The sequence below is a fragment of the Nicotiana tabacum genome, chromosome 19 (genome assembly GCF_000715075.1).
Source record: "Nicotiana tabacum cultivar K326 chromosome 19, ASM71507v2, whole genome shotgun sequence".
NCBI classification, from domain to species: domain Eukaryota; kingdom Viridiplantae; phylum Streptophyta; class Magnoliopsida; order Solanales; family Solanaceae; genus Nicotiana; species Nicotiana tabacum.
Genome location: NC_134098.1, coordinates 37552359 through 37579387, shown reverse-complemented (window position 1 = coordinate 37579387; position 27029 = coordinate 37552359). Strand labels below are relative to the sequence as shown.

Sequence of the window (27029 nt, the reverse complement as noted above, 5' to 3'; positions counted from 1 at the left end):
CACACTCAAAGCAACCTCTCATCTGGTGAGGCTGCTAGCTCTAAGACTGACCCGAGGACCTTAATATCTGCCGAAAAAACCCTAAATCGATGAAGCATAGTATGGACTCTGTGCTGGAAGTGCACTGAAAGATAACTGGCCTGAACGAGCATTGTATGAATCGTGACAGACTGAAGAATCACGAGGAACCTGATGGGCTGACTGAGCAGGCTTAAAAGGACGGTCTTTACTATGATGCCCCTGGCCTCCAGATGAGGCACCACTAAAACCACCTGAATCACGGGACCTCTTGGCATCCCCCCCTCTCTCTCTACTATCTGTGGACAGGCTCTAAGCACCTCGAAATCTCTATCGCATCTTGGAAAGTAAGACCAGTTGGCCTCTCAGGCCATCCCTTATTGGATACCGTAGTTGAGGCTCTCAATGAATATCTTGACTCTCTCCCTCTCAATAAGGGAATAAAAATACTTCATGTCGAGCCAACTCCGTGAACCTCATCTTGTACTGGGTTCAATCATACCCTCCTAGTGTAGATGCTCAAACTCACTGTGCAACTTATCTTTGCAAGTGTGTGGAATAAATTTCTCCAAGAAGAGAACTGAGAACCGAGACCAAGTGAGTGGTGTTGCACCATCTGGCCACCATATGTATGCTAGCCCTGACAACCGAAAGGTAGTAAAGTCAACCCCGTTCTAGTTCACCAGGCACAAAGTTCGCAGAATCTGATGACACTAATCTAGGAAACCTTGTGCATCCTTAGTAGGCTCTCCACTGAAATAAGGAGGATGAAGTCTCTGAAATCTCTCCATCCTCTTTTGCTCCTCAACAGTGAAGGCTGGTCTAATCCCGGGCTGAACTGCAATGACTGCATATATCGGTAGAACTCCCAGTGTCTGATAACCATGAGCCAACTGCTTTGGTGTATGTGCGGTGGGAGTCTAGCTCCTTCCCCAGCCCGTGAACTAGCTAGAGCAACATGGATCGTACCCGCCTGAGTCAAACCCTCAAACATGCTCAGAAAATGAGCCAAAGTCTCATGGAGTCTTGGTGTAGCAGTAGGTCCCTTAGGATCCCGAGCTAGTCCCACCGGCTTAATATGATCAGGAATCTGCTCCTCAACTGAAGCTACTAGTGGATCTACAATGGCTACTCTAGCAGATCCCCTAACTGTGGCGCGTGCTCCATCTTTACCTCAGCCCCAACCTCTCACGGCTCTGGCCTGGAATACTAACGCCTACTTAGCTGCTCCGGAAGAACGTGTCCTTACCATCAGTGAGAGATGAGAGAAAAGATTCAAACTTCGGGATAAATAAATCTGCACGATAGATAATAAAAGAAAGAGAAGTTTTTCTAACAGTCTTGTAGCCTCTCGAAGATAAGTACAGACGTCTCTGTACAAATCCGCAAGACTCTACTAGACTTGCTCATGACTCGTGAGGCCCAACATACCACACTATGGAAGATGACACAGTCATAGCAAGAGAATCTCAAAAGGTTGAAGATAATGAAGAAGTAGACCTCGAAAGTGTAGAAAGATTTCTGCAACAATTCAAAGAAATCACGAAAGAATCTTCCGTCAAAAATACTAAAGGAAAAAACAAACACTGAAAGAGACACTGAAGGCCCCATCATTGAATAATTGGGGTAATAAGGACGAATAACTTTAATAAAGTAATAGACCCCACCACTGTAGGGGAATCTACTTTTATAAAGTTTGTCCGTTTCTCTTTTTGACTTTTAGGTTTTAGCTTTTTATCTTGTCGACCATGATATAATTATTGTGTCGACCATTTTATTGTTTAGTTTTTGTTTGTTTGTTTTAGAGACAAATCCATTATATAAGGATCTCAATTTTTAGTTTAGAGCCAGGCTTCGGCTAATAGCTCTCACCTCTCTCTAAAAAAATCTCCCATCTCTCTAGAATCTCATCTTTTCTAAATCTCCCTTTGTAACAATTTTATATTTGGAATAAAAATCAGAAAAGGCTACTTGGCCACAATCTCGGCAGCCTCAGGTATTTGATTTGTTTCTTATAATTTAGATATTCATTTAGCCTAAATGATAGGCTAAATAATACTGTGTTGAACTTATGCATACTAGTCTATTCTTAAAACATGTTTTGTTGCTAGTTTTATACTGTATCACCCGATGGTTCCGAGGTTAAGACTGTAGAGCCTAGGCAGTTTAACAGTCCAGGCAGTAAATATTGGTTATGGTAACATAACCAGTGGTCCTTAAGACTCGTATTAGCCATGTGGGCATTGAGAGAGTCATGAGCATGACCGTGGTTTAAGGTTTGCTTGACAGGGCTGGTGTCTTAGTAAAATTTTATCCTCTAATTCTATTGAAGCGATCCGGTAGAAAAATGGTATACTGTTATTAGTTTTGAATCATTGTCTACTGTGGTTAGTGCTATGCTAAACGATATTCACAATATACTAATATTATATTTAATTATATATATAAAAATTTTGAGATAATTTTTATTAAATCTTAAAATTTGTTTGAAAATTATAAAAGAAAACCATCTACAATATAAAATAAAATAAAGAATTTCAAAAATACTGTAAAATAAAGTGACCCAACAAAAATATTAGGATTCACCGATTTAATTTGAAAGAACAAAAAAATAAGTAAAAAAGAGTGATAAAATATTTGGACAAAGGAATTTTACTTGAAAAAGTAATACAAGAAAAAAATAATTAAAAAAAGAAAGTAGAAAAAAGTGACAAATAGTTTGGATGAAAGTTAAGAAAATAAATAAATACATCAAAAGATAATGAAAAATTAAGATAAGAAAAATAAAAAATAAAAAAGAGAGATTACTAGAGAGAACAAAAAAGAATACAAAAAAGTAAAATAAAATAAATAATATAACTAAAAAAATAAGAAAATAAATAAAAAATTGAAAAAGAGTGTAAAATTTTATTAAAAATAAAAAAATATAGTGAAAAAAAATATATACTAAGAAAAATAAAAAGAAAGTAAAATAGACCAACAAAAAAGAAAAAGACAAAAAGAGAGGTATAAGAAGTGATGGGACAACTGGGTAATAGAATGTTCAAAATGGCCATATTATATTTTGGTCATAAAACTTTTAAGGGCTCTTAGCATTTTTTTTTTGTGAAAATAGCACGGGCGAGCCAGTTTTCGGACTAAAAATTAAAAAATAGTCAACGTTTGTAAAGTCATTGAAAAATAGCCATTATTTTGCTGTAACACGAAAAGTTCCAACATAATATACTGGAGGTTGGCGCACTTGTGTATGAACTTCCAACATATTATGCTGGAACTCCAACACACGGAAAGTTCCAGCATAATATACTGGAGATTGAAGCACTTGTGTATGAATTTTCAACATATTATGTTGGATTAGTATATTATGCTGGAAGTCTAGTATATTATATTGGAATTCTAGTATATTATACTGAAAGTCTAGTATGTTATGCTGGAACTCCAGTATATTATAATGAAAATCTAGTATATTATACTGGAACTCTAGTATATTATGCTGGAATATTTTTCGATTTTTTAATAATATTTTCGTTCAGATTTATCTTTACATAAAAAGTTCGATTACTTCTGAAAATGTGGCTATTTTTCAATTAACACTTCTATAAATCTGACTATTTTTCAATTTCATTTTTTTTTTATATATATTTTTAAAAAATGTTTTAAATAGAGTTGGTTTGGACTAGTAGCCCAGATTTCCATTACTTCATTTCACTTCGTTGTACAACAGCTCCGGATCTGACTTCTGAGCATAAACACCCATCAAAATAGTTAGCCGGTGAGCTCAAGCGAGTTGGTGAGTCACGAGTCATTGCAATCCAGTCACCGGCGACGATGGATCCGGCGAACTCAACTCTAGGGCGAATGATATTGGAGGAGATCACTCCAGTGGTCATGGTCCTACGCACCCCTCTCGTTGAGGAATCTTCTCAGAAGAATCAACTCTCCTTCATCCAATTGCTTTCTCCTTTCTGCAATTTCAACAATATCGACGGTCAACTCCGTTTCAATAAAATCTTAATGTAAATTTAATTGTAATTTTTTCGTAGAATTAACTGTTTGTGAAATGTTTTACTTTATTGGAATATGCAGTGCCAGTTCGAACTGCAAGTGATCAGCCTTACAGGCTCAAGAAGTTTAAATTGCGCTTGTTTTATGCTTCAGATATTCGGCAGCCTAATATTGAGGTACTTTCTTAGCTGAAAATAAAATTGGAATATATATTCATTACTTACAGAAGAGTACTACTATAATTGGATTTTGGATAATTAAATGTACTTATAAAAAATGAAGAAGATAAGTGTAGTCAAAGAAAAAGTTATTTGATTGATTCTTGAAATAGTGATTGTGTGGAACAAAATGGGAAAGAGGGAGTGGTAATTTTATTTCACATTACTTTAATGGAGTATTAAGCTAGTAAGCTACTAAATCATTTGCTAATGATTTCATTGCTTCTCAATCTTTATTGTCGTAAAACTAAATTCATGTAGTGCTTCAACCAGAAGCTACTAAACGACTGAATAATGAAGTAATTGCACAGAACTTTTATGTAATACTTCACCTTGATTTGGAAGTGATGCACACAACCTTCAGCCGTGGAGCTTTGACAGTGTATTTAGTAGGTGATCTACATCTTCATCCGAGCACTTACACATGAAGCACTAACTAGCACATGTAATCCTCTTCCTCAAATTCTTAGCTGGTAGAATCACCCCCCTTGTAGCTAGCCATGTAAAGAAACACACCTTTCTCAGTACTTTAGGAATCCGAACCGAAAGATGAGGAAAGACTGCCTCCTCCCTACCCAGTAGCAAACCATAATAAGACTTTACGGGAAAAACCAATGCCCCCCCCCCCCCCACCCCCCACCCACCCACACACAAAATCTATAAGCATCATGGCTATTGTGTGGAATATTCTGTTAATGGAGCAACTCCATCAATCTCTGTCAGTGTTATCAAAAAGCGCAAAAAGCTTTAAGGTCTGTTGGGGCCTTAAGCGCAAATAAAGCGTGGGCTTTAATGAAGAAAGGCGCAAATGGAGAAAAACTATAAATATATATGTGTAGTCCAAGACTAATATCTATTAGCATGAATACCAAATATATGGACAAAGAAATTGAAGAAAATTTACGATAAAGTGAAATATCAATTGTTTAGTGTCGCCTCTTCAGGATTATGCTCGTTGTCAAGGAAAATTATGACTTAGAGCCTTGATGACAACACTAAAGCATCCGCTAAGCGAGGCGAAACACTCAATTTCTTTTGAGCCTCGCTTCAGGGCTTAAGCGCGCGTTTGATAACACTGATCTCTAGAACTCTACGATCTCCGAATCTTGCAAGTTCCTCCTAAATGTCAAATCCCTATGTGTTTCTCCATCTAGCAGCCTCCGTATGCTTTGAATTGACATCTTCTTTTGGCATGAAATTGTGTACATTTAAGGAAAAGTGATACTCAAAATGTTACCTCCACCCTATCTGTGTCCCCAATAGCTTACTCTACTCCCATCACCAACCCTAAAATGATATATTCCCAAAAAACTCTTCCCACCCTTTCAAAATATTGCTCCATAAACATCATCCGTAGGGAAGTGTAATATTTTTAGTCCTCCGTCCCCCTTCGAAAACCCCATATTTCTCCGGAACACCTCCTTCCAAAGAGCATTCTCCTCATCCAAAATATAAACCATCTTTCTCTACGTTTGTACATTAGGTAAAAATAAAAATTAATTGGTTTGTTACCATCTCAAAAAAAAATTAATTGGATTGGGGTGCACTTATTGCCTTGATCCTTGGGAATTTGGAGGGTTAAATTGAGAAGAGGTGCAAAATACGTGAACTGTTATTAAACTCAAAGTTATTAGAGATGAGGAAATAAAGGGGTGGGGGGGAGTTGGTGGGGGTTATTGTTCAATGTGAATAGTGAAGGTAGCAAGCTGTTGAAAAGCTGTAGTGTAGAAAAAAGAGGTGGGAAAGCAGCAAAGACAGAAGAGAAGGATATGAGGGCTGGGGGATTGAAACCTTTTGGGACCAATGGAACACAGTTAGTTTAACCTCAGTAACCTCACATTCTGCAAAGGCAGTTCTTACTACCCATTGGAATAGAACATTGAGCTTCATAGATAAAACACTATGTCTTGGAGAAAATCATGACTTAGAGAACTAGTTCAACCTTGATACATTTTGAGGACCTTATTAGTAAACACAAGAAAGACTCTTGAAGCTTTGGAACCAAGTTTTGACCTGATAAAGTGAAGATTCTTGAAAGCATAACAAACAAACCTATTGTGGCTCTATGTATGAGCATCCTAACATGACTAGAATGTCACTTATGTAGAGTAGCTCAAAAAGTGAGTAAAGTATTGCATTACTAGAAATGTCTACATCTCTTTTGAGTCAGAAAAGTTTATAACCTTTTTTTAGACAGATTCTCAAGTTTCAAGCCTCCAAGCGGCCCCTTCATTCAAAACATGCATTGAATTTAGCAAAACATTTTCTGCGAGTAGTATTCTGAAGGAATTAGTGTTACATAGAAAATATTGGGTTACATTCCCCCTTCATTTACTTTCTTGTCAAATTGGCCTATTCCATTCAAATTTGTTTCTGTTGAGGGCAATACGTTAAAGTTGAAGTTTATGTTCTATTTGTTGGTTTCTATGACCTGAGAACTGAATGATGATATCTTTTTTCTGTATAAGCTTATTGCTTTAGAACTGACATGTTTTCTTCTCAAGGTTGCAAAGGAGCGGTTAAACCAAGTTATCACTGATGCTGGAGAGAAAGATCTTTCTGACTTATGTTCAGAACCTCTGGAAATTGAGACTGTGCTCAACTGTAATTTTTTTGCCCACTACATTAAACTTGTTAAATTCTTTCTCATCTTAAAAAAAGAATGATATGTGATCTCCAAGTTTATTATTAACAAAAGTGTATCAACAGATAAATCATAGGCCTGGCAAGATTACAATTCATTGTGGACAGCTAGATTTATAACTTGCAGTTTTGATACTGGCCCAGTTAGTTTTTTGCTGTATTTGTAGTCCATAACCAATTAGTTTACTTTCTGTGATTTGGAGTTAAAAAAGAATTTTCTGTCTGGAAGTATGGAATTTTGTTGGACTAATTCCCCTATGATGTTCCAATGTAGCTTCGCAAAACGAGTTCCTACCGTCATGGTTCCAATATTTCAACAATGAGCTAGTACATACGGTCTCCTTTTCACAACATGAAGCTTTTGACCATCCTGTGACATGTAAGCTACCTTTTTTTTTCTGACACTTTCTTGAGTCACTCCCCCCAATGTACTCCCTCTTTTTCACTTCTCTTTTCTTTTTCAGAAATGAGGTTCCATCTCACTTCTCTGAATATCCGTTTCTAGCTTACAGTGCTTCTACCTCTGTGGTGATAACAATATAGGTCTTTTGGCTGTTTCTTCACGGGATGAAGATCCCATCAACAAATTTGTTGACCTATTTAACACTAATCAGTTGCCTTCCCTTCTCAATGCTGGTGCAATGGATCCAAAAATTCTAAAGCATTTTGTATTGGTACACGATGGTGAGGACGCCTCATTAGAAAGGTTTGATGCTCTTTCCTTCCTTCTGAAATTGTCCAATGTAATCTGACATGGTGATTTATAACACTGAGATTGTTAACATCACAATCACAGATCTTGAAGAGTGGAAATTGAAGTACTTTAATAAAACCAGATACTTTGATCAGCATAAGTTTTTGAAATAATGCTGTTGTGAAGCAAAGGATAGATGTTTCTAGAAAGACGAGAAAGTATTTGAAAATAAAGAAACAAGTTTGTTTACTTAACTGTACTTGCAAAAAATTATTTCATTAACTTTTAGCAGTCAAAGAACTCATAGATTTTTAAAGGAAACCATGAAATAAACTCATAATTCTGCTTGTATTGAATTCAAATAGTAACATAAGATTTCCCTAAGTTGCACAAGGCTAGGGACACACAGAAATTAAAGACATTGGAAGTCCTGAGATTCCTGTGCGGGAAGAAGCTTGAAATGAGGGAAGTTGGCCTTAGTCATCAAACAAGAAAAGAAAAGATGAAGGAAGTCGTACTTTATTGCCTTTGTTGGTGTGTGCTTTTTGAACACAACTGGAGAACTTTTTAGAGACCTCTTTAGAGACCTTATGCCTTTAATCAGATTACAGAACTTTTAGTGCAAATTCTTTTTGGGAGTTGAGACAAGCATGTCTGATTTGAGCGTCTGATTCCTGATGCTGAATTAACTGCTAAACTCAAAATACCCTAGGCATTTTAAACTGACTGAGAAGTTTCAAGCAACCTCCCTAAATAAGAATAAATGCTTTTATCTGAACCTAGAACTAAACAAAACATACTTCTGAGACCGGCTCAAATAAAGTTAGTGTTGTCTCAACAAACACATAAGTGTACGTGGATGTACACAAGTAATATACAGTTCGTATTAGTGCAGTCCCATGACGAATTGGCACTAATTTAATTGCTAAGGACAACAACTAGGATTTGTTCAAACAACTAAATCTATTGTAAGTACTAACCTAATGACAAATAGGGGTGGGCATAGTTTGGGCAAAACCGAAATCCAAACCAAAAATAGTTTGGTCAAAAACCAAAATTTGGATTTTTCATATTTTTTGAATTACGGTTTGGTGTTTGGTTTTAATTTTTGAAAAATTCGGATTTCAGAATCGCGGTGATAAATTTCAGATATCCAAAAATCCGGAAATTTTTGTACCTTATGTTTTGCCCATAGGCCTTAACAACTAAATCAGTCAAGCATATCCATTAGACATTAGCCCAATCCCAAGCCAATATTAGCTTAAATAATTAGTAAAGGCCAACAACCCACTTAAGAATAGGTTGACAATCTTTGGTACTACCCACAACTTTTCACTTATTTTAGAACTGAACTTGTAAAGGATAATGACAAGTGTCTTATTATTATTATTATTATTATTATTTTAATAATATTATTATTATTATTTTTCTTCTTGTAATATCTTTTCTTATATCAAGGGTTTGCATTTGTACCTACAAAGTTACAATTACCAAATCTCTAGATGATTGTGGTGGGGATGAGAATTTATTAAGGCAAATTGACATGACTAGCATTTGGAGGTTCATTTTTTTTGTTAGAAGAATAAGAAGCCCAACATATAGGTTCAAATGAAAATCTGAAATAAGCAAACCGAAATTCGAACCCGAACTCTAAAAAATCAGACTCCCGGCAGACACATTTAAACTTTACCTTACCAAAGAAAAAAGCTTAAGTTTTCATAATCCAAACCGAACCCGACGTCCACCCCGAATGACAGACAAGGCAGTTGCGATGTTATGGAATTCAATATAAAATCTAGGACTATGATTTCTCTAACACTTCATTCAACGAATTGCATCCTCAAAATCTTACTTCAGTGGAAAACCTCAATATATATATATATAACATAGAACATGGAAAGGCTTGTCCCTTGGCCAATAGGAGGATTTATTCAAGCACATAGTTTGAGCTCCTAGAATATGGCGCCTTTGGGGCTTTCTATTTGATTGTATCGAAAGGCCAAATGAATTGGGATTTCCATATTGATCCATGTCATTTTCGGGCAAGCGGATCATTTATGGTGAAGAGGATGATGTAGAACCTCATGAACATTACATTCAATCAATCAAGAGTCTTTTATTCATTTAGAAACTTTCTATCTATTCCCAAACGCACAAGAAAAGGTAGAACCTTAGAACCTTTGGGAGGTACTTTTTAACTACTCTACTATAGCAATTTTAGATCTGCCGGTCGCTCTCTTGCAAGTGCTCGTCTAGCTCCCTCTCCGAAGACCAAACAAGGAAAGGGTTACTGTTTAGGATGGATGGATGTGGCCCAACGGCTCTTGTAGACTGAACTCTCTTCTCTTTAGGAACGCCCCAAAAAGGGGATAGAGAGCGCGCAATGGGCTTTGCAAGCATTAAAAAATCCCTACCTATACATTCCATGGCAACAGACAGAAGGCAATTTTGTCGTTGTTCTTAATGGAAACCTAGAAAATGCTTATCAGCACCTAGGAGCTGTTGTTGGAGTGCCTAGTCATTGACCAACAGCCACAACATACACCTGCTGCCTAGAACCAGGCTCTGGGCATGTGGTGCCTAGCGGTTGGAGAACTTTAGAAGCATAATTTTCCTGCTCTGAAGCACTTGGCATGTGCTAATCTTCTTTTTCTGCTTTTCAGCACCTCAGTATTGCTGAGATAGCGCCTAGGTACTGCCCATCAGGTCATTTCTTGCTTCTTCGGCTCTCTGATACCTGTCTCTTGTCATTCGTTTCTTTTCCTAGATCTCGCAAGTGCTATCTCATTGTTTGAATAACTTTCACACTCAACAAGGAGCCTTGTCAGTGTTCACTGTTCAGTCACAACATGGCATTCATCACTTAACAAGTTCCAAAGCCTCTCTAAGTCATGTTGATGCGAAGTTCATCTAGTATCATCAAGGGTTTCACATTAAACTCAGTCTTGGAATGAATATACGGTACACAACTATTAAAAGGGGCACAAGAGGAGTTCCTACTATTGTAGGGCTATCATATAGTCCTTTTCCCTATTGCCTCTCAAACTATCAAAGCTGTTTCTAGGCTTATGGTTTAGTCGTATTGTGGCGGTCTTTTGGTTACAAAAAGATAGAGCTCAATTTTGCATGATGTCACTGTTAATGATATTCTGTATTTTCTACAGAGCAACCAAAACCTTGGCAGAGATGAGGAGCACATTTGGGGCTAATTGTTGTCATTTGCTGTGTATCAACTCCTCTAAGGGCGGGTCAGGAGAACATGAAAATCTGTGGGCTGCTTTTGTAAGATAATCTTCCTGAGTTTATCCTTTTCACATCATATTTATTGGATTTATTATCTTTGTCTATTAGATGAAGTAAACAAAGTTTATCTTCTTCTGTCCGACAGAAAACTGATATTTCACATGGCCAGCAGTTGCGCTGTTTCCTTAGCTCAGATGACTTGGATGAGGTATTTGTTCCTGAACCTTGTATGGCTGACCTTTGAGGTACTTTCTTAGGATAGCTGGTTATTAATATCTTTCTCCTTGATGTAAGTAATTATTTACTTATGCGTTGAATCGAGCAGCTGGAGAAATTCATACAAGATCTAGCGTCTAAACATATTATTCCTCATATGGAGCAAAAAATCCGTCTTCTCAATCAGCAGGTATTCCGCCCCCCTCCCCCCCCCCCCAAAAAAAAAAAAAAAAAAATAATTTTTTTTTGGAAGGTGATGATAACATGTCTGTTTGCTTCTGTGGTTTTTTGTGACTTACAGTGCTAAATTGCAGGTTTCCGCAACAAGAAAAGGTTTTAGAAACCAAATAAAGAACTTGTGGTGGAGAAAGGGGAAAGAAGATACACCAGAAAACCCAGCTGGTCCAACGTAAGTTTGCTTGCAAGCTCATCCTTTGTCTAGTTTGTTACATGGTTCTGTTTTCATTTTTCTTTTCATGACTAATCAAAGTTTGTGGTTGCCTTTCAAGGTATACTTTCAGCTCTATTGAATCACAAATAAGAGTTTTGGGTGATTACGCCTTCATGTTACATGATTATGAGCTTGCATTGTCTAACTATCGTCTACTTTCTACCGACTACAAGCTCGACAAAGCATGGAAACACTATGCTGGTGTTCAGGTAGTTCTTGAGATTATGTATTGAGCTTCCATTTACTAGGCAGCAGTGTACTTGTTGTAAGCTACTTTTCTGGATAATACATGGCTCTGGTATGATGCCCTTCACTTAATGAAATATGTGTCTTTTCTTGACTTGGGTTTCCAAGGTGCAGTTGCTGGTCCATACTATTAGATGAGCAAAATAACTAATGTCCAATGAAACCTCGGTCCTTTTGTGTATTTTTGCTTGATTATGAATTCTCTTGTAAGTTCTTATGTCTATTTGGCCTAAGGAGTTATTCAATTGGCACATTCTTGAATCATAAATACATGTCTTCGAAAATATGAAGCATTGTGTCTTTATTGCACGTTTTCACTAAATGCATTGGAATTGAGAAAATAGCTAAGTTGCTCGGAGCCTCGGACTCAGGTGCGGGTGTCCGACATGGGTGTGGATCTAGAGGTTGGATTCTTCATGATCTAAATTTTAAGATTCGAGGGTATGGATAGAGTGCGGGGATTCGGCTAAAAATAATTCAAATATCTAAAAGTAGAGTTATAAAAATATGCCTAAATTATGAGACATTATAAGGAAAACTTACTTGGTGCTTGTAGAGTGCAGGAAAAGGACCACAAGTTCAATAACCATAAAGAATGAAGAACATTAAAATTTGAACTAAGCTAATAAGAAAACAAAAAAGCATTTTCTAATTGGAACTTGTAGCCCTTCTACGTTTCCAAAGGAGAATCCGAGAAGGAGATAAAAGGAAAAAAGACTGACATAGAAATTCATATTCAATTTTCTTCAATTTCACCTTAGCTTTTATTTTGATTTCAGTAATCATTGTATCTGTCCCGAGTTTCACCTTCGAATTTGGTGATAGTACCCAAAATCGATTGACCATATCCACTACGGATCCCACACCCACACTCATGTCGTGTCTACACGGGTGCGGCACCGAAAGTTAAGAGCCCGAGCAACTTAGGAAAATAGTAAGTGCTAGCTGATGAGCTCATACGGGCAACATATGTGCCTTCATTTAATCCTTTAGGTGCGTCAGGCAACAACTTGTTTTTCATTTTATTTAAAATGATCCATGCTAGTCGTCTCTCTAGTTGTTAATGTCTTAGCTGGTTCATTAGAAGAAATGCTGGGTACTAAGTATTGGCAAAATGTGCCTCACAAATTATTAATGTTCTTCTTCTTTCACTGTCTTACTTTGAGATTTATGAATATTACTTGGAAAGAAATGTAACTTGTGTTTCATATAAAAATTCATTTTCACTATGTTAAAATTAATAGATCTTTTAATTCTATATTACATCTATAGCTCAATCATAAAAAATGATTTGATCATAATTTCTTAAACAATTTCTTAAAAACAAAGAAATTGTGCCATGGTGTATGTTGTTCGCTGATGAAATAGTTCTGATTGATGAGACGCGAGGCGGCGTTAAGGAGAGGCGGCGTTAACGAGAGGCTGGAGGTTTGGAGACAGGCCCTTGAGTCTAAGGGTTTCAAGTTGAGCAGAACTAAGACAGAATACCTGGAGTGCAAGTTCAGCGCTGAGTCGAGGGAAGCGGGCTTGGACGTGAGACTTGGATCACAGGTCATCCCCAAAAGAGGCAGTTTCAAGTACCTTTGATCGGTTATCCATGGGGATAGAGAGATCGACGAGGATGTCACACATTGTATAGGGGTGGGGCGGATGAAATGGAGGTTAGCATCTGGAGTCCTATATGACAAGAAAGTGCCACCGATACTCAAAGGTAAGTTTTATAGAGCGGTGGTCAGACCGATCATGTTGTATGGGGCAGAGTGTTGGCCAGTTAAGAACTCACATATCCAGAAGATGAAAGTAGAAGAAATGAGGATGTTGAGGTGGATGTGCGGGCACATTAGGATGGATAAGATTAAGAATGAAGATATTCGGGAGAAGGTGAGTGTGACCCTTGTGGATGACAAGATGCGAGGAGCGAGACTTAGATGGTTCGGGCACGTGCGAAGGAGAAGCCCAGATACCCCGGTCAGGAGGTGTGAGCGGTTGGCTTTGGTGGGTTCGAGAAGAGGGAGAGGGCGGCCTAAGAAGTATTGGGGAGAGGTGATTAGGACATGGCGTGGCTTCAGATTTTCGAGGACATGGCCCTTGATAGGAAGGTGTGGAGGTCGAGCATTAGGGGGTAGGTTAGGAGGTAGCTGGGCATTTTTCTATTTCGTACCGGGTGTGAGGCTAGTCTCATAAAGTTTTGTCCTAGGCTGCTAGCGATTTTTGTTGTGTTCATACTATTCTTCCGTTGTTCATAGTACCGGGCCTTATTCACTGGTTTTTGTTATTGTTTTTCATCTATTTTCTGGTTCTTATGATGTTGCTATTATTCCTATGGTTCTGTTGATGGTACTGATATATTGTCTCTTTTCGTCTTTTTGAGCCGAGGGTCTATCGGAAACAACCTCTCTACTCTTCGGGGTAAGGGTAATGTCTGCGTACACACTACCCTCCGGGAATTCACTGGGTTGATGTTGTTTCTTAAAAACAAAATAATGGATGTTGATGTAAATTAGCTTCCCTCCTCTATATTCCACATTTTAGCATGGGTGACTAATTTCTTATCTTCCACCATTGCATATATAACTTTTAAAGATCCACCTCTGTACCATGTAGACTATGTGATTCTGCTCAGGACTTGTGCTTTCTTTGGATGCTCTAAGTAGTGTTTTCCTTCTAACGAAAATCATTGTCACAATTTACTTCTATGTTCTCTGTCCTGTAAAATAAAGAGTACTTGCTTTCTTATTACTCTTGTACAGGCTGAACTTTAAATTCCATTTGGGTCTAGGTCTTTTACATTGTTTGGCTAATTCTGTTATGAATTGCTTGGATTTGTTAGCACTTTATTAAAAGATGAATAAAAATATGAACTACTGTCCACTGGCTTTGCTGGATTAATGGTTTGAGCTTCAGATTGTTTGTTCTTAACTATTAAAACTGTAATAGTCTATCTTAACTATTGAAACTGTACTGGAGCATAATATAACTCCAGTGCTGGCCCAAACCAACCTTTTATTATGATCACTATGCTAAGCAATTAGATGATTAAGAATGTCGGTTATTCTTTTCTTACTGGCGTATTCTTGATGTTTTCCTGTGGGGCTATGGTTATTCATAGTGCCCCTAAGTTTGAGAATATGTTAATGATAATTTGTTCACAAAACTGGTTACTGTTTGCTCCGAAATTTCCTTATTTGTTTGTTTATGACTGAATGGGCTAAAGAAAACGGAGGAAAACAGTTTCCTCTTTGGCTGACACTTGAATAGTTAAATTTGGTTTCACAAGAGTGATGTTACGTCTTTATCCTATGTAATTCCTTTTCAGATTCGACAAGGGAAAGAAGATACTTTCCCTCGGCTTTGGGTAGATTTTGGAGAAATCTCCTTGATAATTTACTCACATCTATATTCCAACCTTAGAGATTAACGTACCTCATATATGAATGTTTGGTACTAATACCCTGGTACCCAACCCATCCTTAATATGGGCTCAAAAGCATTTAATAATCTTTGAATAATGCACATTTCTTTTATACTTTTTGTTTTTAGCAATGAAATGTTTTAGTATTGTTAATTGTCCCACGTCGGTGGGTATTAGGATCCTTGGTCTCCTTATATGTTCTTGAGCAATCCTCATCTCATGAGCTAGCTTTTGGGGTTGAATTAGGCCCCATGTGTGTCTTCTATTACTATCCTTATGTGTGTCTTCTATTTATATCCTCAGATTACCATTTTAGAATAAAATACTATAATGCACCTTACCTATCCTTTTAAAACAATGAAAAGATAACATATTTACTCTGAACATAATTACTTCGGAAGTTCTTAGTATATTTCTAACTTCATGTCTTGTGGCATTAATAAAAGTTTTTTCTTATTTGGCTTTAAACCACTACTTTCACAATTATTTGTGAAAGAAATTTGCGAAGAAATAGACCTTTACTCATTATGAGTTTGACGTGTGGGATTTGGATTAGAAAACAGTTTGGTTTTGTTTTGATTTTGATCCTTGGGAACAACATGTGTTTGGATTTGGTTTGAAAGAATTGGTTTGTATGGTGGAAGAATTGGTTTCGGAAAATAGCCTTTCGCTGTTTTTGGTTTTCCAGAAACAGTTAACAACTCCGTGTTTGCTTTAGAAAACAAAAATGCTCTTCGAATATCGACCCTTCGTTTGTGCTCATAAAACAAGTCTGCTTACCTTATGATGCATGGCTGTCTTTTTTTTGGGATAAATAGAAATTTGTTGCGATTGTCATATTTGGTGCGGTGAAAGTGATTGGGCTAATAAAATTAGCTATTTTCCATTTACCTGTTATTTTACATGCAACCGTTCATGAATGTAGTTGCATATCCAATTTATTTTGGGATAAAGCCTACTTATCGGATAATGTGAAGGTTATCAAACATTTTGATAGAACTGGAGTGTTAAATACATTGTACTAGAGCTAGAGTATGTTGTTGGTGGGGAGAACTTGAAATATCTTGGCTTTCTATTTGATGTGTTATAAGATCGATCCAAATACTGCATTTTCCATCATGTAGTCTTCCTAGGAGGGGAGATCCAATAGACACGAGAAGCAGTTTAACTTCTCGTTGACTCCTTTCTTTTGTTTTGAAGCATATTGAATGAACTAGCTTCTCGACACGCGCAATGCACATGTATATCCAATAATTTAATATACAATTTTTTGTAAAAAGAGTATTAATATTATAATTAAAACAATAATTTGAGTAAATAATTATACTTGAAAGAATAAATTATAAGTTTGCCCTGGCGATGGACGCACTGACGCGCCATATCCAAGGGGAGATGCCGTGGTGCAATTTATTTGCAGATGATATTGTATTTATTGACGAGACACGAGGCGATGTGAACGCGAGGTTAGAGGTGTGGAGGCAGACTCTTGAGTCTAAAAGTTTCAAATTGAGCAGGACCAAGACAAAATACTTGGAGTGTAAGTTCAGTGGTGAGACTCAGGGAAGGGGAGGTGAGGCTGGACTCGCAAGTCATCCCTAGGAGAGGAAGTTTTTAAGTACCTTGGGTCTATTATACAGGGGGATGGGGAGATTGATGAAGATGTCACACATCGTATTGGGGTGGGATGGATGAATTGGAGACTCGCTTTCAGTGTTTTATGTGACAAGAAGGTGCCACCAAAATTTAAAGGTAAGTTCTACTGAGAGGTGGTCAGACCGACTATGTTATATGGGGCTGAGTGTTGGCCAGTCAAGATGCCCATGTCCAGAAGATGAAGGTAGCAGAGATGATGATGTTGAGATGGATGTGCGGACACACCAGGTTACATATGATTAGGAATGAGGTTATTCGCAACAAGGTGAGTGGCCCCTATTGAGGACAAGATGCAGGAAGTGAGACTTACGTGGTTTGGACATGTGAGGAGGAGGAGCATAGACGCCCCGGTGAGGAGGTGTGAGAGGTTGACATTGGAGGGCCTACGGAGAGGTAGAGGTAGGCCGAAAAAGAAGTGAGGAGAGGTGATTAGGCAAGACATGGCGTAGCTTCAGCTGATCGAGGATATGGCCCTTGATAGGAAGGTGTGGAGGTCGAGGATTAGGGTGGTAGGGTAGGTGGTCTAGATTGTTCATACCGGTAGTATTAGTACACACTCTCGCATTCTGTTGGTAGTAGGTTTCTATGACTACCCGTCATTTTCTTTCATTTTGGTCATCTTATTAACTTGTTGTTTTTATGCTGCTTTTACATGGCTTTTTGGTGCTGTCCTTTTTGTCTATTTTTTCATTAATGTGGTGCTTATACTTTTCTGAGCCGAGAGTCTATTGGAAACAACCTCTCTATCTTCACAAGGTAGGGAGGGGGTAAGGTTTGCGTACACATTACCCTCCCCAGACCCCACAGTGTGGGATAATACTGGGCATGTTGTTGTAATAAATTATAAGTTTGTATGAATGATCAATATGGATCGTCGTATGCTAGACTTGTTTGTTCAAGGTCAAGATGACTGAATATCGTTTAGACCTAAAAAATGAACAATCAAAGTTAAATATGGGGAGAAGAGACGTTTCTTTAGTAGTATCGTTTTCTACTTCGGTCACCGTCATAGTTTGCAGCTGTACATAATCAATTGAGTAGGTATCACTTTTTTTTGAACCAGATAACATGTATATTATTAACAATGAAAGCAATCCTTAGCACAAAGACTTTGCTAAGAAGAACCTGAGTTACTGGACCCCAAAAAAGAACAAAAAGTTAGTCCTGTGCTAGTTTCAAAGACCCCAAGATGTCAACTACTGAATCTACATCTTCTACTAATGTTTCTTTGCACCAAAAATGAAACTGTGAGAATGCACGGGAGAAAAATCTATTTTATTAACAATGATACAATTAGTCCTATATATAATACATATTCTACTCCTACTACATATGAGACTAGGACATATTCTACTCCTACTACATATGGGACTAGGACTATTTACACGTAACTATCTAACACTCCCCCTCAAGTCGGTGCATACAAATCATATGTACCGAGCTTGTTACATATGTAACTAATACGAGGACCAGTGAGGGACTTGGTAAAAATATCTACAAGCTGATCATTCAACATACAAGGCCATAGACTCTCCCTGAGCAACAAAACCAGGTGGTTGCTGATAAACAGAAGTTGGCCGAAAGGTCGCCGGAAAAATTTAAAAATAGTGAGACTAAGCCGAATTCCATACTATAAAATAGGTTCTAAAACACCACTAGAAACACAGAAACTTTCTGGAAATTACTATTCACGCCGGGAATCTCACTGTTCACGCCGAAAAAGGGGCACTGTTCACACCGGATTTTTTTTTAAAAAAAGTTGTCAGAATTCGATGTAATTTATATGGGTCTATCGGAAACAACCTCTCTACTCTGCGGGGTAGGGGTAAGGTCTGCGTACACACTACCCTCCCCAGACCTCACTTGTGAGAATTCACTGGGTTGTTGTTGTTGTTGTTGTTGTTGTAGGCTTGGAATCACTGGACGAGCAAGTTGTCTTGAAGAAATTTTGTCAAAAAGCGGCCGGAATGGATCACACGCGCCGGAAAAGTTATTGTAGCTCACCGGAACCCTAGTTCTGGCGACACGACTTTCTGCCAGACCGATTGACTGGGGTTTTGTCGCCTGACTTTTCCGAACAAGATGGTAGTGTTGGCTTTTGCACAACACTTACCGGTGAGGAGATAACGCAAATCAATCTTGAGTCGTCAACTAGAAAGCCGCACGGTGACTGACTTTTCTGTTCCGATGGGACTTGGATTTCTGGGGTTTGGTCGCACAAGGGTTTTGGATCTGATGGTGGTACTGGTATATGCACAGTTCCACTGTAGCAGTGATGAACCCTGGGAACAAGATGAACTTGTTGCACGGCGATGAGATCTTTCTTCCCAGATGTCGCTGGAATGACGCACACCGATAATTTTGTCACTGAAGCTCTGATACCATGTGAGAATGCACGGGAAAAAAATCTATTTTATTAATAATGATACAATGAGCCCTATATATAATACATATTCTACTCCTACTACATATGAGATTAGGACATATTCTGCTCCTACTACATATGACTATTTACACATAACTATCTAACAAAAACAAAAATAGACAACTCATAATGATCTTCTGTTAAGAGTTGACTATACCTTCAAAGCATCTTAAGTTCCTCTCGTTCCAAATTATCCACCAAATACATGCAGGATCATGTTCCACCAAGTCTTGTTCCTCGGTAAGTTGACTGGATCATTTCAACATGCTAGCATATCTGCAGTTGTCCTGGGCATTGCCCAGATTAATCCTTTCAAACTCATAAATAACTGCCACAACTTGCTGATTACTCTGCAATGTAGAAACAAGTGACTGTTTGTTTCCATCTCTCCCGCACATAAAGCATCTAGAGCATAACTGTATTCCTCTTTTCACCAAACTATCATGTATCAAGACAGTCTCCTGAACCACTAGCCAGCAAAAACATGTCACTTTGAAAGGGATGTTCACCTTCCAAATGTTCTTCCAATGCCAAGGCCCAATATGATGTAATCCAGACCTGTTTGGCACCCTATAAGCTGACTTCACCGAGAAAACTTCACTGCTGTTTCTTTCCCTCACTAGACTCTCCTCTTGTTCTGTAGTGCCTTTGAAACTTTCCAAAAGATTTAAAAGTTCAGTCACTCTAGTAACTTCCCAGTCATTTAGAAGTCTTCTGAAGGTAAAATTTCGCCCTTGTTGACTCCAGGTCTCTGCCGCTGTTGCTTGAGGCTGTTACACTAAGTTGATCTAATCTGGAAAACTGTCTTTGAGAGGACCATTCCAATTCAGTCATCATTCCAAAAAAATAGCCTTGACACCATTACCACTTTTATGCTGACATTGCTTTTCAAAGCTGGCCATAAAGATCTTATAAATTTCCAAACACTTACCCCATAACTGGTAGAAATTTCTCTTGTACACCAGAGACCGTCTGCCCCATACTTCTCCTTAATTACCTGTCTCCAAAGAGCTTGTGCCTCCACAGGAAATCTCAATAGCCATTTCATTAGTAAACCTTTGTTGTGATGTATCAAATTTCTGATTCCCAATCCTCCATCCTTCTTGCTGTTTGTCAAGGTCTTCCAATTCACTAAATGAAAACCCCTCTTCTCCTTATTTCCTTGCCAAATAAACTTTCTCCTCAATTTATCAAGTCTTTTTTCTATATTCACTGGCAAAGGAAATAAATATATCATATAAGTAGGAAGAGAATCTAAAACATTATTCACCAAGGTGACCCTTCCTCCTAATGATAGATAGTTACTTTTCCACTTGGAAAGCTTCTTTTCACACCTCTCCAGCACTCTCACTCCAGATTTATTTTTTGCTCCTAAAGGTAAACCCAGGTAAGTGGTTGGTAACACTGCCACCTCACAACCTAAAACTCCAGCTAGTCTCTGAATGTTGGGGACTTCATTTTTGTTTCGGGTGGGTCTAGTTTAGTGGGATTTACTTCTAAAGACAGGAATTCTTTTTCATCTCCCCTGTCAAAGTCGACGTCTTAACCTGACTTCCTGAATTTTCTTTCGGGATGTTGACAACGTCAAAACAAAAAGAGAAGTTTTTAGTGAATCGTCATTTTCTCACGATTGGGTGGGTGTGAAGTGTACTGAGGTTAAGGTACAATACCGAGCGACCGGCAAGCGACATGAGCGAAGGAAAAGCCTCGTCTAGCAACAAAGAGACGAGTGACCGCAAGCTAGCAACAACGAAAGAATGAGCGACAGCAGCTCGAAAGGCTTTAAGCATCTTGCATCTGTGACTTTCTCCAATTTACATGCAAGCCTGAAATTGCTTCAAAGATAGAAAGAATCATCCTCAAGTGTCTGATTTGTTCCTCATCAGCATCACAAAAAACTAGAGAATCATCAGCTTATAACAAATGAGTGATTTCCAGATTGCTGCTAACATTGTTTAAAACCTTAAAACCCTTTATCCATCCCTCCTGGTTAGCCTTCATGATCAAACCGTTCAGACCTTCCATTGCAATGATGAATAGGAAAGGTGACAAAGGGTCACCTTTACTTAATCCTCTTCCTGATGAAAAAATCCCTCTAGAGATCCATTTACTAGAATAGAGAACCTAACTGTGATCCAGTTAATATGGTCATAAGCCCTTTCAATCTGTAGTTTACACAAAATCCCAGGAATTTTGCCGTTGATTCTAGAATCAACACACTCATTAGCAATCAAAGTAGCATCCATAATCTGTCTATTTTTGATAAAGGCTATTTGTTGAGAATCTACCAGCTTGTGAATCACCATCTTCAATCTCTCTGTTAGAACCTTTGAGATGACGACTTATAGGTCTGTAATCCTTCAACTCCTCAGCTCCAACTTTTTTAGGGATTAATGCTACATAAGTAGCATTGAAACTTTTTTCAAAATATTCTTGAGAATGAAAATTTTGAAAAGTTTTAACCAAATTTGCTTTTACCACATCCCAACAATGAATGAAGAAACACATGGTATACCCATCTGTGCTTTGTCTGGTGCACAAGCCTTGAGACCCTCTAAGATTTCATTTTCATCAAATTCTCTTTGTAGCCATCATTCCTCTTCGTCATTAGTTTTTGGGCAATCTTGGCATGCAAAATCAGGCCTCCAACCTTCCGGCTCAGTGTACAACTGCGGGTAGAAATCCAGAATCTCCCTGTTAATCACATTCATATCACCAACTAAAGTCTCATTGATAATTAGCTTATCAATAGTATTGAACCTCCTGTTAGCATTAGCCACTCTCCGAAGAAATTTGGTATTTTTATCTCCCCGCTTTAACCATTGAACTCTAGATTTTTGCCTCCAAGATGACTCCTCGTTTTTAGCAATGTGTTCCAGTTCCATATGCAAACCAGCCTTCTGTAATAATCATCTTCGTCAAGGTCCCTGATTTCTTGTGCTAAATCGAGTTCTAGGATCTTGTTCAAGCAATTATTTTTCATAACCTCCAGATTGCCCCCTTGTGCTATGTTCCAATCTCTCAATTTGCCTTTAAGCAATCCGAGTTTCCTGGCAAGTATAAAGTTAGGTTTGCCCTGATTATTGAAGGAGGACCACCAAACTGTTATTTTGTCTTTGAATCCCTCTTTCCCTAACCCTCAATTTTCAAACTTGAAATAGGACTTATTGCTTTCCCAGTCACCACATTGTAGAGATAAAGGAGTATGATCAGAGGCAACCTTAGGAAGAACAGATTGCTTGATATTTTTGAAAGTCATCCCGCTTAGAACAACAACAACAAACACAGTGCAACTGCAAGTGGGTTTGGGGAGGGTAATGTGTATGCAGACCTTACCCCTACCTTATGAAGATAGGGAGGCTGTTTCTGGTAGACCCCCGGCTCAAGAAACAGTGAAAATAAAGCAACAAACAATTGCAACAATAAGGTAATAGGGTAGCGGAAGCGAATGACACAACATGTAATAATAATGAACCAGGAATAAGAAAATACAAAAATAGTACTAGTACTGGTCTATCGAGGGTCATGTACTCGGTAAGCTGAAACAATGATATGTCCTGCCTAATCACCTCACCCCAGTACTTCTTTGGCCTACCCCTGCCCTTCCTCAGACCCGCCATGGTCAACCTCTCACACCTCCTAACCAGGGCAGCTATGTCTCGTCTCTTCATATACCCGAACCATCTCAGCCTTGATTCCGGCAACTTGTCCTCCACAGGGGCTACTCCCATCATGTCCCTAATAACTTCGTTCCTAATCTTGTCTTTCCTAGTTTGCCCACACATCCATCTCAACTTCCTCATTTCAACTACTTTCATCTTCCCACTCACAAGAGAACAAAGATCTGTCAATCCTTGAGGAAGTACGTGAATTTTCTCTCCTGCTCCAAGTGAAGATTCCCCCTATAAGTGGGGGATCATAGAGTTCTAAGTCCTCAATGAACTTAGTGAAATCCCTCATAGCTCTTGTTACTCTATAACAATCCCTCCTTTGCTCCATGAATCTTGTTACATTAAAGTCCCCACAAATAACCCATGGACCTTCACAGACTCCTCTGGATGCAAGCTAGTTCCCACCAAACATTCCTTCTCTCGATTCTGCAATGAGGCCCATATACCCCAGTCATATGCCATGAAAAATTTTGCACCACAGAATCAAACTTGTAAGTAATCGTGTAGCTTCCTACATTAATCATTTCCCCTCTCCATACCCTATTATCCAGTGGCGAAACCAGGAAATTCAATAAGGGGCACCCTTTGCCAGTGGGCTATGCAAGGGTGTTCAAAGACTATTTTTAATCAATAACAAGTAATATTTTACCTTATACATAGTATAATTTTTCGGCGAAGGGTGGTCAGTTGACGACCACCCTTGGGCCAACATAGCTTCGCCCCTGCTACTATCCCATATCACTAGAATTCCTCCCCTATTCCCATTGGCCTCCAAACACCCAAATTTAACCCATCTATTTGACCATAGTTGTTTCACAAATCCCTGTACATCCCCTTCCAGCTTGGATTCTTGTAAACAATATATATCTGCCATCCACTTCTCAATTAGCAATTTAACAACTCTTCTTTTATCCCTACGATTCAATACCCTAACATTCCATGAAATAATATTAATCTTCATTGATAACTGCCGCATACGGATTTCCCCCTGTTCTTCGAGCTAGACTCTGGAATATTCATGTGAAAGACCAAATTTTGAACTTCCAGACTACCTTTGTTCCTCTTTGGAGTCATGCTTGTCTTCAACATAGTGTCCTCTCTCCTTTCTTTCTCACTTGTTTTATCTTTTTCACTTGTTTAAATTCATTTTTTGTTTTACCATTATGTGTTGTATATATGTTGTTAATATTGTGTTGAACATAAACCTCAATTCAACAAAAGTATTGTTCGAACGACAATAGTTCTTCTAATATATCAAATATTCAACTTGACTGTTTCTTTATTTTTAGATACTTCAAAAACACACTTTAAATGTGTATGTGCAATGTCGACTACGGTTGCAAATGTTTCACGTCTTAAAGTTTCTGCTTTGTCTTTAAGAAACCATAGCTTCCTTTTTTACCACGGCGTACATATAAAGAAATGTTGTCGAATAAAAATAATATTTTATAGAAGCTGTACAGAAATTCGATTAACATTTATTTTATAGAAGCTGTACAAAGATAAGAGATTGGCTTACTGAGTGAATTGGCAACGCGGAATTTCTTTGTGGACGCACAATGATGAAAAGCGATGAAGCATTGATCGAAAAAAGAGTGTAGAAGAAAGAAGCCATGTTTGTCTTCCTTGTGAATAAATTGATATTGCCAAAGCTTGTCGCCTAATTAAGTATTGCTGCTGTGGGGTTTGAAACAGTGGCAACTCTTCTGCATGCGTTATTTTGTTTTCCCTTTTTCAAGAGTTAGTTTCTTTTTTTAAGTAGGGTAGTTTTAGATTTAAGAAGGGCATTAAAGTAATTTAACCCTTTTAATTTAGGGATTCTTACTTTTAATATAATATAGATATAGATGTACATACATCTATAATCAACTGGAATAATAGGAAGGGCATGCATGATAGATTTCTGTTTAATGCTTTGTTTGGTTTTATAACCTTTCCATTGTGTTCTCACCTACAACCATGTTTTTAGAGGCAAGAAGCACAAAAAAAGCAACAAGGTCCATGGGGCTTGAAGCGAAAAGCGAGAAATGAAGCGCACAAGTTACAGAAAATTTTAAAAACACCAAAAATGTACGGATAGAGTATTATAATGATCAAATTGCAAAGAAAATAGCTAATTTTAACATCCAGTTTACGAGAATGCTGATATTAATCCAATTCCTCAAAGTTGAGATTCAAAGAATCAACTTTTCTTGTTAGGATCAACTTGGTGTCCTTGTTTGAAGCGTACACTTTTTTAAAGCGCTTGGCTTCGCCCATGAAGCAGTAACCTCTCGCTTTGCATTACTTTAAAGGATGATGCAAGGGCTTTCAATAACACTGCCTAAAACAGATATCAAATCCAATTTTGTGATTACAAGCTTTTCTTGATGCATCTTGCCCTTAACGTTTTTCTTCTCATTCTTTTCATATTGCAGGAAATGATGGGACTGACCTACTTCATGTTGGATCAGTCGAGAAAGGATGGTGAATATTGCATGGAGAATGCATTTACCACATATTTAGTATGTACGCATCCCTCTTCTGTGTCAGTTATATCAACTATACTCTGGTCTGTCATTTTTACTTCAGTTGTCTTTTTAGTTTCTTCACCAGCGACCACTGAAAAAAAGAAAAAAGGAAGAGAATGTATTTAACGATTTTTAATATTTCTGGGTATAAAAGTTATTTTTTGAAAATCAAGGAAAAAATGGTAGTATTCACTGCCCCTAATTGTTTAGAAACCTATTTTTTATAAGGTCTGCGTGTTAGGCTCTTTAAGTGACGTAGCAACTTCTGACAAAAGTAAGTTTTATTGGCCTCTTTGTAGTTTATTTAGGTAATGATATTATGGATCAAGTGTTTTTCTATTATTGTTGCTGCTTCTTTTGTACTTTTTGGCTTATTATTGGCCTTATATGATTGGTATAATATGATCTAAGGTTTTGTATGGTTTTGGTAGATCGATGACACATAATTTCTTTGCAGAAAATCGGATCATCGGGTCAGAGAAATGCTACACGTTGTGGTCTATGGTGGGTAGAGATGTTGAAGGCCAGAGATCAGTATAAGGAGGCTGCCAGTGTATACTTCCGTATCTCTGGTGAGGTAATGCCCAATTTTTGACATTTTGGTGGATGACAATCTTTATTTCCTGTTCTGAAGAGGTTTATTCTTTAGGAACCCCTCCATTCAGCAGTAATGCTCGAGCAAGCATCCTATTGTTACTTGTTTTCCACTCCCCCCATGTTGCGCAAGTACGGGTTTCATCTTGTTCTTTCTGGGGACCTGTATAAAAAATGTGATCAGGTATTTGTTCTCACCCAATCATGCATATAGCTGCTTAAAATGCTGTGATCTTCTTGTTACCATTTTCAAAAAGTTGCAGTGATCTAGAGTATAACTATTTCTTCTGTCTCCATTATCAGACAAAACATGCAATTCGAACATACAAAGGCGCTCTTTCTGTTTTTGAAGGAACTACATGGAGGCACATTAGAGACCATGTTCATTTCCACATAGGGAAGTAAGTTATTAACAACCTCCTTGTTTTTGCAAAATCGTACCTAGATCGTAATAGTCCTGTCTACAGACAAACTGCTCAGAAAAGCAGTTGATAGTTACCATTGTCCCCATGGCTACTTGTTGATGTCTTTCTTCCTCTAACTCTCTAATTGCCTTTGGTTATGGCATATCCTTGTACTAATCTAGCAAAAGATCTCCTCCCTCCGCTGTTACTTGTTACAATCGTTAAAGATAGTTAATAGCATTAGGGAAATAGGGGGCAATGTAATAAGGTTGTCATTTTATTCAGGTGGTATGGTTTCTTGGGGATCTGTGATGTTGCTGTTAAAAATATGTTGGAGGTTCTAGCTTGTGGTCATCAATCTAAGACGACACAGGAGTTATTCCTAAAGGATTTCTTTCAGATAATTCAGGTAAGCATTAGTTTTGCGTCCTGATATTCTCCTGTTTCTTACAGCCTCTGTCTTACCGATGAACTCCCCACCTGGTTGGTTCCTGGAAAGATTATCAACTTCAAAACAATGTTGTTAGTGCATTTGTTGATAAATATTATTCTCTACAGTCAAACTGGTTATATATCACAGATCATTAGATCACCAGTTAAAAGGTCATGGAGTTCTGGATTTACAG

At 38.0% G+C, this 27029-nt stretch overlaps 1 protein-coding gene across 3 annotated transcripts in view; it reads left to right on the top strand.

Annotated features, from left to right (window-relative positions):
- Positions 1 to 3684: 3684 nt before the first annotated feature.
- LOC107781699 (uncharacterized) overlaps positions 3685 to 27029 on the top strand; it is a 39563-nt gene continuing 16218 nt past the window's right edge. For 2 of the 3 annotated variants that reach the window (XM_075239846.1, XM_075239845.1), the window contains exons 1-15: positions 3685 to 4006; positions 4105 to 4199; positions 6746 to 6845; positions 7159 to 7263; positions 7428 to 7590; positions 10743 to 10860; positions 10967 to 11029; positions 11147 to 11227; positions 11352 to 11446; positions 11547 to 11697; positions 25313 to 25399; positions 25863 to 25982; positions 26055 to 26183; positions 26303 to 26400; positions 26689 to 26812. In XM_075239846.1, the coding sequence (XP_075095947.1) occupies positions 3847 to 4006; positions 4105 to 4199; positions 6746 to 6845; positions 7159 to 7263; positions 7428 to 7590; positions 10743 to 10860; positions 10967 to 11029; positions 11147 to 11227; positions 11352 to 11446; positions 11547 to 11697; positions 25313 to 25399; positions 25863 to 25982; positions 26055 to 26183; positions 26303 to 26400; positions 26689 to 26812 (1689 nt within the window). In that variant the 5' untranslated portion in view covers positions 3685 to 3846. Of the gene's footprint in view, positions 4007 to 4104; positions 4200 to 6745; positions 6846 to 7158; positions 7264 to 7427; positions 7591 to 10742; positions 10861 to 10966; positions 11067 to 11146; positions 11228 to 11351; positions 11447 to 11546; positions 11698 to 25312; positions 25400 to 25862; positions 25983 to 26054; positions 26184 to 26302; positions 26401 to 26688; positions 26813 to 27029 lie in introns of all 3 variants that reach the window. The other variant, XM_075239847.1, reaches the window with a different exon arrangement.